The sequence below is a fragment of the Salmo trutta genome, chromosome 21, assembly GCF_901001165.1.
Source record: "Salmo trutta chromosome 21, fSalTru1.1, whole genome shotgun sequence".
Classification (NCBI taxonomy): Eukaryota; Metazoa; Chordata; class Actinopteri; order Salmoniformes; family Salmonidae; genus Salmo; species Salmo trutta.
Genome location: NC_042977.1, coordinates 19,577,688 through 19,591,076, shown reverse-complemented (window position 1 = coordinate 19,591,076; position 13,389 = coordinate 19,577,688). Strand labels below are relative to the sequence as shown.

Genomic DNA, 13,389 nt, shown 5'->3' with positions numbered 1-13,389 from the left:
TCACGTCTTTAAGCTTTTCTTCCTCCGCCGCGACACAAGTCGTTCACAGTTAATTGAACACCCACATTGTAGAATATGCCCATGATATCTGGTTAAGTGTTGATTGGCTTGAGAAGCCGTTAATCGAGGAAAACAGAATAAATATAGCTTCAATGTGATTAAGGGTGATACTGTGTGATGAATGATTCTCATTAACTGTTCTCCCATCAGGCTTTGGAAGTTAGTTGGCGTCTTTCTAGTATAAGTGCTCATAACTCTTCAAACTATACCAAATGATCCTAATTCTTCAGACTACCAAATGATCCTAATTCTTCAGACTATACCAAGGTGCTCAATTCTTCAGACTATACCAAGGTGCTTAATTCTTCAGACTACCAAATGTTCTTAATTCTTCAGACTATACCAAGGTGCTCTATTCTTCAGACTATACCAAGGTGCTTAATTCTTCAGACTACCAAATTATCCTAATTCTTCAGACTACCAAATTATCCTAATTCTTCAGACTACCAAATTATCTTAATTCTTTAGACTACCAAATTATCTTAATTCTTCAGACTACCAAATGATCTTAATTCTTCAGACTATACCAAGGTGCTTAATTGGATGGTATTCTATTGGATTAACCAGTAGGTCAACAGCAACACACATTGAATAGCTCTGTTGGAAGTAGGCCTATTGTTATTGGAGGTACAGGTAACTGCCAAAATAATGGAAACACTTAAGTAAACGAGGAATACAAAGTATATTGAAAGCAGGTGCTTCCACACAGGCGTAGTTCCTGAGTTAATTAAGCAAATAACATTCCATGAATTAAAATGCTGGATAGGCCAAATTACATGTGTCAAATGAGCATGAAAAGGATGTAAACCATATGCCATGGACGTCTCAGTCACCAGATCTCAACCCAATTGAACACGTATGGGAGATTCTGGGGCGTCGCCGGAACAGGGTTTTCTACCACCGTCGACAAAACACCAAATGATGGAATTTCTTGTGGAAGAATGGTGTCGCATCCCTCCAATCGAGTTCCAGAAACTAGTAGAATCTATGCCAAGGTGCATTGAAGCTGTTCTGGGTCGTGGTGGGCCAACTCCCTATTAAGACACTTTATGTCGGTGTTTTCTTTATTTTGGCAGTTACATGTATGCAGAGCCATGTGTTTACCGACTTTTATTGAGTGGGAATGTTGTCAGCAGCTCTTGGCCTGGGATTTGAACCGGTCTCACAGATCTCTAAGGTTGCCTATTCTAAGTGAGGAAAGTTAACACAACCATCAGATGTAGGCTAGTAGTTCATGTGAGAACAAACTTTTTCAGGTTTCATGTGTCTGATGAAAGATGTGGACTGTGGTTTTAGTTTCAATTTCCGACAGCTTACGTGTCGTTTCCCTTTGACAAATGAAATATGTAATATACAGCCAGCCATGTCTAGCCTTTATCCCCGGGAAATGATTAATGTCTTCTTTATACATTTAAATTACTATAGCTCCGTCCCCAATTACTATTCCATTCTATCCCTATTATTCAATGTAGGTCTTATTCAGAGAAACCTTCCTTTTCCCCACATCTTTCTATTGTTTCCATTAAATGGATAGGGGTCATTACGCTCAAACTGCTCCTTCTATGCTGGTCACCGTTGTTCTACATTTGAACATGATCCTACATTCCCGGGTTAGTCAGACTTTGTCTCTCTGTCGCTCTGAAATATGCACTTTGTGTGTGCATGGGTAGGTGGTTGAGGGCCATCGGGTCAAGGACAGTACTAAGGCACTGGCAGTGTTCTGGCTCGGCTCAGTCTCGGTGGACTCGTGGTTACAGCAGTGGGAGTGTGGGGTTGCACCCCAGTCAGAAATTCCATCTCCCTTACACCCACCAGACTTCAAACCACTTTGACATCGGTCTTGAGAACAGATTAACACTTCCACAAGGGTTCTATGTACGTCTACATCGTTTACAAATCATCTGTGAAGTCAACATGATTTAATGGGGGGATTGGATCGGATTGATGTGGTTGAGTGTTTGTCTGTTTGTGTGTGTGTGTGTGTTGCTGACCATGTCTTACAGTAAAAGGCTACAGACAAGTCATCTCTCCCCTCTCATGCCACAAATCAAACAAAACTCATGAAATGGGCCAGACACAATACGAACAGTACCTCGCTGTCTCTCTACTACTGACCCTTGTGGGTTGTTTTCACCACCTCAGTATATCCGTTACATGTGTAGGCTGCAGACAGTTACTCAGCTAGTTAGGATGATGTTATTGGCCTGGTTGGGTTCATACATATTGGATGCGTCCCAATTGGCACCCTACTCCCTCTATAGTGCATTACTTTTGACCACAGCCCCATCAGGATAGGGTGCCCTACTGTATGTAGGCGATATTTGGGACGCAAGCACTGTGTTGTTGTTCGGATGTTTCTGCTGTACCTATGATATTGACTTGAGGCTTTAGGCCCTGTTGTGGGGTTTTGTGTTGTAGCTGTTGGCTATGAGAGGAACATGGCGTTAAGTACTGGTGGTTTACAACTGTGGAGGCTGAGGTCCAGGGCCACTCTCCCCCCTCACTGTCAGCTCTGCTCTTTATTCTCTACCTGGCATAGACAGGCTCTAGACAGGCTCTAGACAGGCTCTAGACAGGCTCTAGACAGGCTCTAGACAGGCTCTAGACAGGCTCTAGACAGGCTCTACTGCTGCGGGCCAAGTGTGATGGCTGCCTGCTCCAAGTCAGCCAAAGAGCATAGCGGACTGCTCTAAGAGAAGTGGACTTCTCCTGTTTTGGGTTGGTCACAGTTGGCATGTCCACTGAGTCTGTGGTATAGGCAGAACGGCCCATAGGACAGGAGCACCTTTCTGTAGCATTCAGGCTGGACAATATATCGTCTTTTAAGGTACACCAGTATGGATCCACATACCGGTATGGATTATTACAATGGCATCTAAAGGTATTTTCATGCAGTATATTTTATGTATATTCCCGACTCTGACATTGTGCGTTCTGATATTAGTAAAATAAAAATGGATTATGTACGTATTGCTAGGTGTTATTACGGCTCTGTTGGAGCTAGAAGCACCAGCATTTCGCCTGCACCTGCAATTCTGTGTACGCGACCAATGAACTTTGACACACCGATCCTGTCAAATACACAGAAAGACCGACACACTCATACGGTCTCTCAGGGCAATCAACACACATTAGCGTTTGTGTACCTAGTCATTCTCAGGGAAGACCACCCCCGATGAGTGTGTGTGTGTGGACGAGTAATTATTTTGCGGCTGGGCCAAGTCTGTGCTTGCCAACACAGGTAGCAATTAGTACGGCGTGTGTAATGGGAGCTTCACATTGCTTCACCGCACACACACACACCTGGTAGTGTGGGGGGGGGGGGGGGGGGTCACTCCCCACTAGGGATGGGTAACGTTAAGATTTTAACGTTATTACTACTCTTATTGATCCGGTACATTAACGGTATACTTATTGGTTGTTTTTGTTTAAGTTAAGAACAGAATTAACATTGCTTTATTTTCTGATATTTTAAAATAAATAAAATAATGATTTACAGCAAAAGAAACAGCAATGTTTTGAACAAATCACTATTATAGACTCTGTTATGATGATGGAAATGTAAAACAAATGAAATAAACAATATTTTCCTGCAAAAGAAAAGACAGTGGTATAGAGCAACACGGGTGGGGCCTGCAGGTAGGCTGCAAAAGGACAGTTCTTAGCAGTTCTTCTGGAGAAAGATCAACATATTTACCTTCTCTGGCAGAAGTCGGGACCTCTCCTGGCTTATTGTGTTCCCTGCAGTCGAAAATACCCTCTCGCTAGGGGTGGAGGAGGCTTGAGCACAGAGGTAGCTTGTTGTAATGTTTGTGAGGAGGGGCAGAGTAGCTCTCTTCTCCCACCACCACATCACAGGATCTTCAGCCATGGGGATGGGAGTCAGGCCTTTGTAGAGCTCCACCTCTAGGTCAACACGCTCGCTGAGGGTGAGGGACGAGGTGTCCTGTTGGATCGTCAACCTCAACTCCCTGTCCTCCTCTGAGAACAGCTCCTCCAAGGCACTCCTTGTTTTGTACAATAGAGGGACTGTCTCCTCCATTTCCTCTCCTTCTCCTTCAGACTACTCCTCCTGTTGCTGGTGCTCTGTGTCTGTCTGCTCCGGCTCCTCTGACAGCCCTGGTGTTGCTCCTGTCACATTGGCCTCAACAGTTTCCTTCCTCAGCCTGTCCCAGGTGGCGTCACTCACCGGCCTCCCTTTAAATCTGGGGTCCATTGCTGTGGCCTCATGCAGGAAGGCTTGAATGTCCTCATCCTGATAGCGCTCGGAGAGGTTCTCCCACACCTTCTCTTTGATGGTCGCCACAAACGTTGTATCTTCCTGCTTCACAGTGAAGTGCTCTTCCAGTTTGTGGAGGATGGGTATGACCTGTCCACGGGTGGCATTCTTTTCACATGACACACACAGTGTGGATGTATGGAGGATTCTCATGAGCTGGACAAACTCCTCAGCCTTACGGAAGTCCTCGTCCTTCAGACGGTCCAGGTTGTCCTTGGTCATTGCTTTTCGCAGTCGTGGGTCCAAGGCTGCTGCTTGGATCGCTGGATACTGCTCCATGAATCTCTCATTAGATAGAGTGAGTTCCATCTGGTCTTGACATCAGGGATGAGTGAGTGTTGCGGAAGGACTGAAACAACAACAACAAAAAAACAACATACATTTAATTACCGCACACTTGAATATTGAATTAAATGTGGGAATTTCTAAATAATACTTTAATAGATTGAACTGGCTTCTTACCAAGGAGCTTCTGCTTTTCCTTCAAGACTGTTTTGGACATCGAGGGTCTCTTGAACCACTGCTCTGATTCAGGCTGGACATCGAGGATCTCTTGAACCACACGACCACTGCTCTGATTCAGGCTGGACATCGAGGATCTCTTGAACCACACGACCACTGCTCTGATTCAGGCTGGACATCGAGGATCTCTTGAACCACACGACCACTGCTCTGATTCAGGCTGGACATCGAGGATCTCTTGAACCACACGACCACTGCTCTGATTCAGGCTGCCCATTTTATCAATGGAAGTCATTTGGTAGATTTTCAGTGCTGCCAGATTCAATGTGTGTGCAAAGCATCCTATTTTTAGGATGTGTAGCCTCTTGATGGCAACATCCATATAGCCAGCATTATCAACAGTCACAGCTATAATCTTGTTCGGCTCTATCTCAAACTCTTCCAGAATGTCTGAGATCTCCTCTGCCAGTTTGTGATTTGTACATTGCCCTGGTGTGGAGGACCTTCTGTTTCACACTGCCCTGGTGTGGAGGACCTTCTGTTTCACACTGCCCTGGTGTGGAGGACCTTCTGTTTCACACTGCCCTTGTGTGGGGGACCTTCTGTTTACACTGCCCTGGCTTGTGTAGTGCACTGTAACAGTGAGATAGTGGTCCTGACAGAGGCTGGTCCACCCGTCTGATGTGATGGCCAGCTTTGGCACGTTCTTCAGCTCAGTGATCACATTGACCTTTTCTACACCACACCAGGTAGGAATGAATGTGTCACTGAGGTAACTCCTGGAGGGAGGGTATATTTGGGGTTGAGGGCCTTGCTCATCTCCCTACAGTAAAATAAAAATAGTTTTCATGTGTTGAATTATCATTATTGAATTATTGTGTGGTGTATTGTAGAGTGATGGGACTAACATACAATCCTTTTACAGTACTATATCCTAAACATGAATACAACTCAATATATACTGACAGACTGTTACCTAAAGCCCTTGGACTCCACTGTTGCAAAGGGGTGTAGGCCTTTCACTATGAACCTGGTCACGGCTAGGTGGCTCTCATTCACCCTCTCCTCAGTCATCCTCCCACTAGCTGCCAGCGTGAAGGAGCTTTGGGCTGGTCTTTGGCTTGGACTAGCTGTATTAGAGGGAGGACTGGGTTGGTTCATTGTAGCTGCAACTTTAACAAACAAGTTGCAAAATCTTTCAATGGGTGATTGAATTTCTGAACGTACCCATAGCTGAACAATCAGCTGGCTAGTGGTTCCTTTTGATCAGGAACCCATGTTCTCATAATCTAGTTAACTCCGTGTGTGGGTTCTAGACTGCTAGCATACATACCTAACGTAGATCAGCCAATGAAAGATGAACTATGAGCTAGGCAGTCAAACTGTGCATTTCTCTGCCTGTACATGATGCACTTTCCATAGATGTTTGGACAGATTGCTTGTATTTCCGCCCTTACAAGCAAAAGTCTTGTTGCACTTGTGGAAATGAGCATTGTCACCATCGACACACTTTTGAACGTTTAGCCCTCTCCGCCATCGTCACTAATTAAGAGCTTTTTCTGTAGCGTGTGAGAGACACGGTCTCCGTGTGAGAGACACGGTCTCTCCGTGTGAGAGACACGGTCTCTCCGTGTGAGAGACACGGTCTCTCCGTGTGAGAGACACGGTCTCTCCGTGTGAGTGACACGGTCTCTCCGTGTGAGTGAGTGACACGGTCTCTCCGTGTGAGTGAGTGACACGGTCTCTCCGTGTGAGTGAGAGACACGGTCTCTCCGTGTGAGTGAGAGACACGGTCTCTCCGTGTGAGTGAGAGACACGGTCTCTCCGTGTGAGTGAGAGACACGGTCTCTCCGTGTGAGTGAGAGACACGGTCTCTCCGTGTGAGTGAGAGACACGGTCTCTCCGTGTGAGTGAGAGACACGGTCTCTCCGTGTGAGTGAGAGACACGGTCTCTCCGTGTGAGTGAGAGACACGGTCTCTCCGTGTGAGTGAGAGACACGGCTCTCCGTGTGAGTGAGAGACACGGTCTCTCCGTGTGAGTGAGAGACACGGTCTCTCCGTGTGAGTGAGAGACACGGTCTCTCCGTGTGAGTGAGAGACACGGTCTCTCCGTGTGAGTGAGAGACACGGTCTCTCCGTGTGAGTGAGAGACACGGTCTCTCCGTGTGAGTGAGAGACACGGTCTCTCCGTGTGAGTGAGAGACACGGTCTCTCCGTGTGAGTGAGAGACACGGTCTCTCCGTGTGAGTGAGAGAGCTCTGTCTTCTGGATTGGGAATAGCAAAAAAGCATCATAGACGAATGTCTTCATCTTATTGGAAATTAGAAAGGGTTGTTGAGAAAATGTGCAAGAGAACTTTTATGTAGCAATAATAAATAGGAAATGTATTTTCTTCTCTGGTACCCGAAAGAAGAACCGATAACATCTGAGTTTATCGATTCTACGGTCTTTCATCATTTAGCCCCGGGGCCGTTTTAATACCGGATTTCGGTACCGCGTCGCTCCTCCCTAGTCACATGAAGATGTCTGGGGGGAAAAATTAAACTCAATTCTAACAGCCCGAGACAGTGTGGGGATTCGTGTGTACGCTAAGTGTACCTTCAGTGGTTTCCGTCCTTACCATGGGACCTAACTTACTAGTAGATATAACACTGATCCTCTGTCATAGTTTCGACTGGGATCGAATAGCTCTGGGAGGGTCACACATTCTGGACACAGGGGCCCTTGTCTAAACACACACACCATGTCCATGTGCCCTGTATACCTCTGTATAATCACCACCAGATGGATCCCAGAGGGGAACAGTCAAGTTCTATTACGGAATATTATGGAACCCTTAGGGACCTGACTGAGGGAATGAGTCTCACGGACTCTGTACTGGGCACAGTACTTAGGAGTTACTTTTATATATTTATATATATATATATATATATCATAGGAGTTATTAGAAGGACCATTCCATAAGTATGCACACACACATCCCTGTCTGTCCTCTTATAGAGTGGTCTGTCAGTGGCGGTCTGCCGGCCTTCTCTAAACGGACTTTTGACCCCTGGCTGGTTTTACCAGTCATAAGGGTCTGCGCTGACCCCATCTCACAGAGGCGTCTTATGAGGAATATCGCTTTACCTCTGCCTTTATTAGGGTACTGATGTAATGAGAGGGCGAGGGAGAGCGGGGCAGGGTACAAATCGCCCTGGTCAGAAGGAGAACACTATATAGGGGACAGGGTGCCATTTGGGAAGGGAGGTTAGTGCCTGTGTTGGACCTCCCTATGCCCTCTAGAGATTGTTAGTCTCTCCATAGTGTCTGCTCTCTGTGCTGCTCTACTAAACCACAGGCTCCCAGGATTTAGCTGCTTTAATACACCGGAACAGACCAGGGCTCAGAGCAGGGTGTTGTGGGCTATATAGAGCAGAATCAGACATTCATAATACAAGGCAAGGTAGTGGGCCTTCCCAAATGGTGCCCAATTCTCTATATAGTGCACTACTTTTCAGCAGGGCTCTGGTCAAAAGTAGTGCACTATATTGGGAATGGGGTGCGATTTGGGGCGCAGGCAGTATAGCCTACCTCCAGCGGACAGATACCGCCATAGTAAGTCATTGGGACCTCAAACTCTGCCTGACCCCACTCTGTTGTCTGTCTGCCGTGGCCAGTAGGGGATTGGAGTCCGAGACGGGCTGTGTTAGGGCTACGGTTGGTTGCCTTTTGGCCTCGACTGTACTCCACAGTACATAGTGAATAAAATATGTAGTGTGGCTGCCTGCGTGTGACTGTACTGTTAATATCCTTTTTGAAGGATTTGTATCCTTCCTCACAGCACCGAACCCGTAACGCAAACCAGCTGAACACGTGGCCTCAGAGTGATGGCTTGAATATCCTATTCAAACACCTGGAGGCGTTCTTGTCCCTGGAATTAATAAGGCCTCCGTGGGATAGGAAGCTTTTGAAGATTCAGAAAAAGATGGCGTCATTCTCAGGGTGAAGGGGAAAACATGTTTATGGATGTAATGAACTCTGGAAATGAAAGCCTGAAGAATACAGTAGATCCGGTCATTGGTGGCGGTCTACTAGAATCAGACGTCAACTTCAGTTCTTAACAGTTCGAGTTCTTCTTTCACTCGAACACCTCACTCTCTCTCTGTCTCTGTCTCACTCTCCTCTCTTTCAATTGAAGGGGCTTTATTGGCATGGGAAACATGTTTACATTGCCAAAGCAAGTGAAATAGATAATAAACAATAGAAAATTACCTGGAAACATTACACTTACAAAAGTTCTGAAAGAATAAAGACCTTTCAAATGTCAAATTATGTATATATACAGTGTTGTAATGATGTGCAAACAGTTAAAGTACAAAAGGGAAAATAAATCAACATAAATATAGGTTGTATTTCCAATTGTGTTTGTTCTTCACTGGTTGCCCTTTTCTTGTGGCAACAGGTCACAAATATTGCTGCTGTGATGGCACACTGTGGTATTTCACCCAATAGATATGGGGGTTTATCAACATTTGATTTGTTTTCTAATTCTTTGTGGGTCTGTGTAATCTGAGGGAAAGAAATGTCTCTAATATGGTCATACATTTGGCAGGAGGTTAAGAAGTGCAGCTCAGTTTCCACCTAATTTTGTGGTCAGTGTGCACATAGCCTGTATTCTCTTGAGAGCCAGGTCTGCCTTCGGCGGCCTTTCTCAATAGCAAGGCTAAGCTCACTGAGTCTGTACATAGTCAAAGCTTTCCTTAATTTTGGGCCAGTCACAGTGGTCAGGTATTCTGCCACTGTGTACTTTCTGTTTAGGGCCAAATAGCATTCTAATTTGCACTGTTTCCCTTTGTAAATTCTTTCCAGTGTGTCCAGTAATTATCTTTTTGTTTTCTCATGATTTGGTTGGGTCTAATTGTGTTGCTGTCCTGGGGCTCTGTGGGATCTGTTTGTGTTTGTGAACAGAGCCCCAGGACCAGCTTGCTTAGGGGGCTCTTCTCCAGGTTTATTTATCTGTAGGTGATGGCTTTGTTATGGAAGGTTTGGGAATTGTTTCCTTTTATGTGGTTGTAGAATTTAACGGCTCTTTTCTGGATTTTTATCATTAGCGGGTATCTCTCCTCCTCCTCTCTCTCTTTCAATTCAAGGGGCTTTATTGGCATGGGAAACATATGTTTCCATTGCCAAAGCAAGTGAAATAGATAATAACCAAAAGAGAAATAAACAATAAAAAATGAACAGTAAACATTACATTCACAGAAGTTCCAAAAGAATAAAGACATTTCAAATGTCAAAGTATGTCTATATGCAGTGTTGTAACAAAGTGCAAATGGTTAAAGTACAAAAGGGAAAATAAATCAACATAAATGTGGGTTGTATTTACAATGGTGTTTGTTCTTCACTGGTTGCCCTTTTCTTGTGGCACAGGTCACAAATATTGCTACTGTGATGGCACACTGGTATTTCACCCAATAGATATGGGAGTTTATCGAAATCAGGTTTGTTTTCGAATTCTTTGTGAATCTGTGTAATCTGAGGGAAATATGTCTCTCTAACGTGGTCATACATTTGGCAGGAGGTTAGGAAGTGCAGCTCAGTTTCCACCTCATTTTGTGGTCAGTGTGAACATAGCCTGTCTTCTCTTGAGAGCCAGGTCTGCCTACGCCAGCCTTTCTCAATAGCAAGGCTAAGCTCACTGAGTCTGTACATAGTCAAAGCTTTCCTTAATTTTGGGTCAGTCACAGTGGTCAGGTATTTTGCCACTGTGTACTCTCTGTTTAGGGCCAAATAGCATTCTAGTTTGCACTGTTTTCTTTGTCTCTCTTGACACATTGGAAAGAATTTACATTCTTTCCAATGTCTCTGTTTCTCTCTCTCTCTCTCATATTCATATATAGATATAAATAGGCTATATGCAGGGAGATAGTATGCAAAAGACAAATGTCCGTTGGTCATGTAATGGTGAATAAAGTAATATTTGTCCCTCTCTCCGTCAGCTGGTGGCTGTGTATGATGAACAGGACCCTCACCATGGAGGCGACGGCACCAGCGCCAGCTCCACGGGAACCCAGAGCCCCGACCTGTTCGCCACCGAGCTCAACTCCAGCAACATGTCCGCTTTCCAGCCCTACCAGGCCGCCAGCGAGATAGAGGTCACTCCGTCCGCCCTTCGATCCAGTAAGTTCACAAATCAAACACCTGGGCCACGTTCAGCAGGAGAGAAAAAAAACGTTTTGTAACGTTAAGATATGGAAAAATGTTACGTAGAACAAACATGTTGACCAAGGAATCACGTCGGCACTATTCATGGCATTTCTGTCTGCGACGTTTGGTATCAGAACGTGGCACAAAGTTGCACTGGGTTCAAGGAACATATGCCACTGATGGTAATGACGTAGCAGACCAATAGATCTAATGTGGATATGCAGATAGTTTCCAATGTAGGGAGACGATAGTGCTGTCAGTTCTTTAGTCACATAAAATGATCACATGAAATGTTTTGGCCCTTTTGGTCTGAGTGGGTACAGAAACATCAGGAAGAGGCCATTAACAAACATCAGTGTAAGTGGCCTTTTGGGTTGAACCTGTTGCGTGGGAGGGCTGTAACTCTGAGGTCAGAATAGCAATATGTCTTCAACAGCAAACAAAGTGGCACATTATTCAAATATTAGATGTGTGCAGCACAGACAGAAGAGCAACAAAATGAAGGGATACTGCTAGATTCTGGCAATTAACTTGTTTTCATGCAATGACTGGACGTCTATAGGCACAGTAGCATACGCTAGTTAGCAGGGGCTCTCGAAACCACCTCTATCTTCCTTCATACTGCACGCAGAGACATACAAATGGTATCCAAGAGTCAATCTGACTCTCGGGGAAGTAGAAAAAAGAATGGTGTAGTATCCCGTGTAGTATCCCGTGTAGTATCCCGTGTAGTATCCCGTGTAGTATCCCGTGTAGTATCCCGTGTAGCTCCTATATGCATGTTTAGCCTTCTCCAAAATGTCTCTGAATTGCTGCTTCACTGAAACGAGTCCAATGATTGGACCACTCAAGAGAGACTGTGGCTAACACACCGTTTTTAACCTGTTGAGGATCTTATCCCGATCTTATCCCGGTATTGGGATTCATTGTCATGTGACCATGGCGGGGAATTCAAAACTGCAAGAGTAATCATTTCAAAAAATCAAATAATCAACTATTTTCCTCCATTTGAAAGATATATCTCCTAAATCTAACCACGCTGTCCGATTTTCAGAGGCATTACGGAGAATGCATAAAGTTAGGTTATGTGAGGAGAGTACATTGACAATAGCTGCGTGTAATGTTTAGCCAATTCAAAGAAGGGCATCAACAGACAGAAAACTAGCTAGAATTATGCACTTACCTTTGACAATCTGCATCAGATGACACTCATAGGACATTATGTTATACAATACATGCATTTTTAGTTCCATCAAGTTCATATTTATATCCAAAAACAGCATTTACAGTCGCGGTGAAATTCAGATTTTTTTTCGGCTCGAATGCACCCAGTGAATCCAGCATTACAAATCACGGAATTACTATTCGAAAACATTGGTAAATTATAATATTGTCATTCAAAGAATAATATATTATCATCTCGTAATTGCTACCGAAGGGCCAGATCTCAAAATAACTTTACTGGGAAATCACATTTTGTATAAACTGGGTACTATGCTAACAACAATAAGCTATATGCTAAGCTAAGCTAAGCTATACCGTTAGCATTAGCATCATCTAATATCGATAATAACATTCTAAATATCCCCTTACCTTTGATTATCTCCATCAGAAGGCGCTGCCAGAGATCCCAGGTCCAGAACAAATGTGGTTTCTTTTGACAAAGTTCATAATTTATGTCCAAATAGTTAGCGTTCAGTAGGCTCCCACAAAATGAGGTGGGCAGTGTAAAGTCACGTCGAAAAACTAAAGAAAACCTAGTAAATAATCTATTTACGTTTGTTTAAACATGTCAAACGTTGTTTAGCACTAATCTTTTGTTCCATTTTTAACGTGAAACATCAGTAAACATCAGTAATATTTTCACACAACCTATCAAGTGTCTAGAATAAACGATAATGACAAAGGCACTCTTCTCAGATTCATGCGCAGGCGCAAAAAATGAAGTGATGACGTGTCAACTTGTAAGCTTTCTAATTCGGTGTGTATTTATCACAGATGCTTCCAACAACTTTCTAAAGATCGTTGACATCTAGTGGAAGCAGTAGGAGTTGCGAACTGAATCCTTTCTCACTGTGGTATCTTTAAAACAATGACACTAAATAGTACAGCCACAAAATTCTCATTTTTTTTAATCTATTTTTCTCAGGTTTCTGCCTGCAATATGAGTTTTGTTATACTTACAGACACCATTCAAACTGTTTTAGAAAATTCAGAGTGTTTTCTATCCGAATGTGTTAATAATATGCATATCCTAGCTTCTGAGTTGGTGTAGGAGGCAGTTAAAAATGGGCACATATTTTTTTCAAAATTCTCAATACTGCCCCCGTGGCCCGTAGAGGTTAAAGGCCTCCCCATTCCAATATTCTGACTGGTGGGAACTCCAATGTAGCCGTTCC

At 44.1% G+C, this 13,389-nt stretch overlaps 1 protein-coding gene across 6 annotated transcripts in view; it reads left to right on the top strand.

Moving 5' to 3' along the window:
- Positions 1–13,389, top strand: part of LOC115156868 (partitioning defective 3 homolog) — a 246,517-nt gene that overhangs the window by 87,780 nt on the left and 145,348 nt on the right. For all 6 annotated transcript variants that reach the window (XM_029704658.1, XM_029704660.1, XM_029704657.1 and 3 more), the window contains one exon: positions 10,783–10,963. In XM_029704658.1, the coding sequence (XP_029560518.1) occupies positions 10,783–10,963 (181 nt within the window). The remainder of the gene's footprint in view (positions 1–10,782; positions 10,964–13,389) is intronic.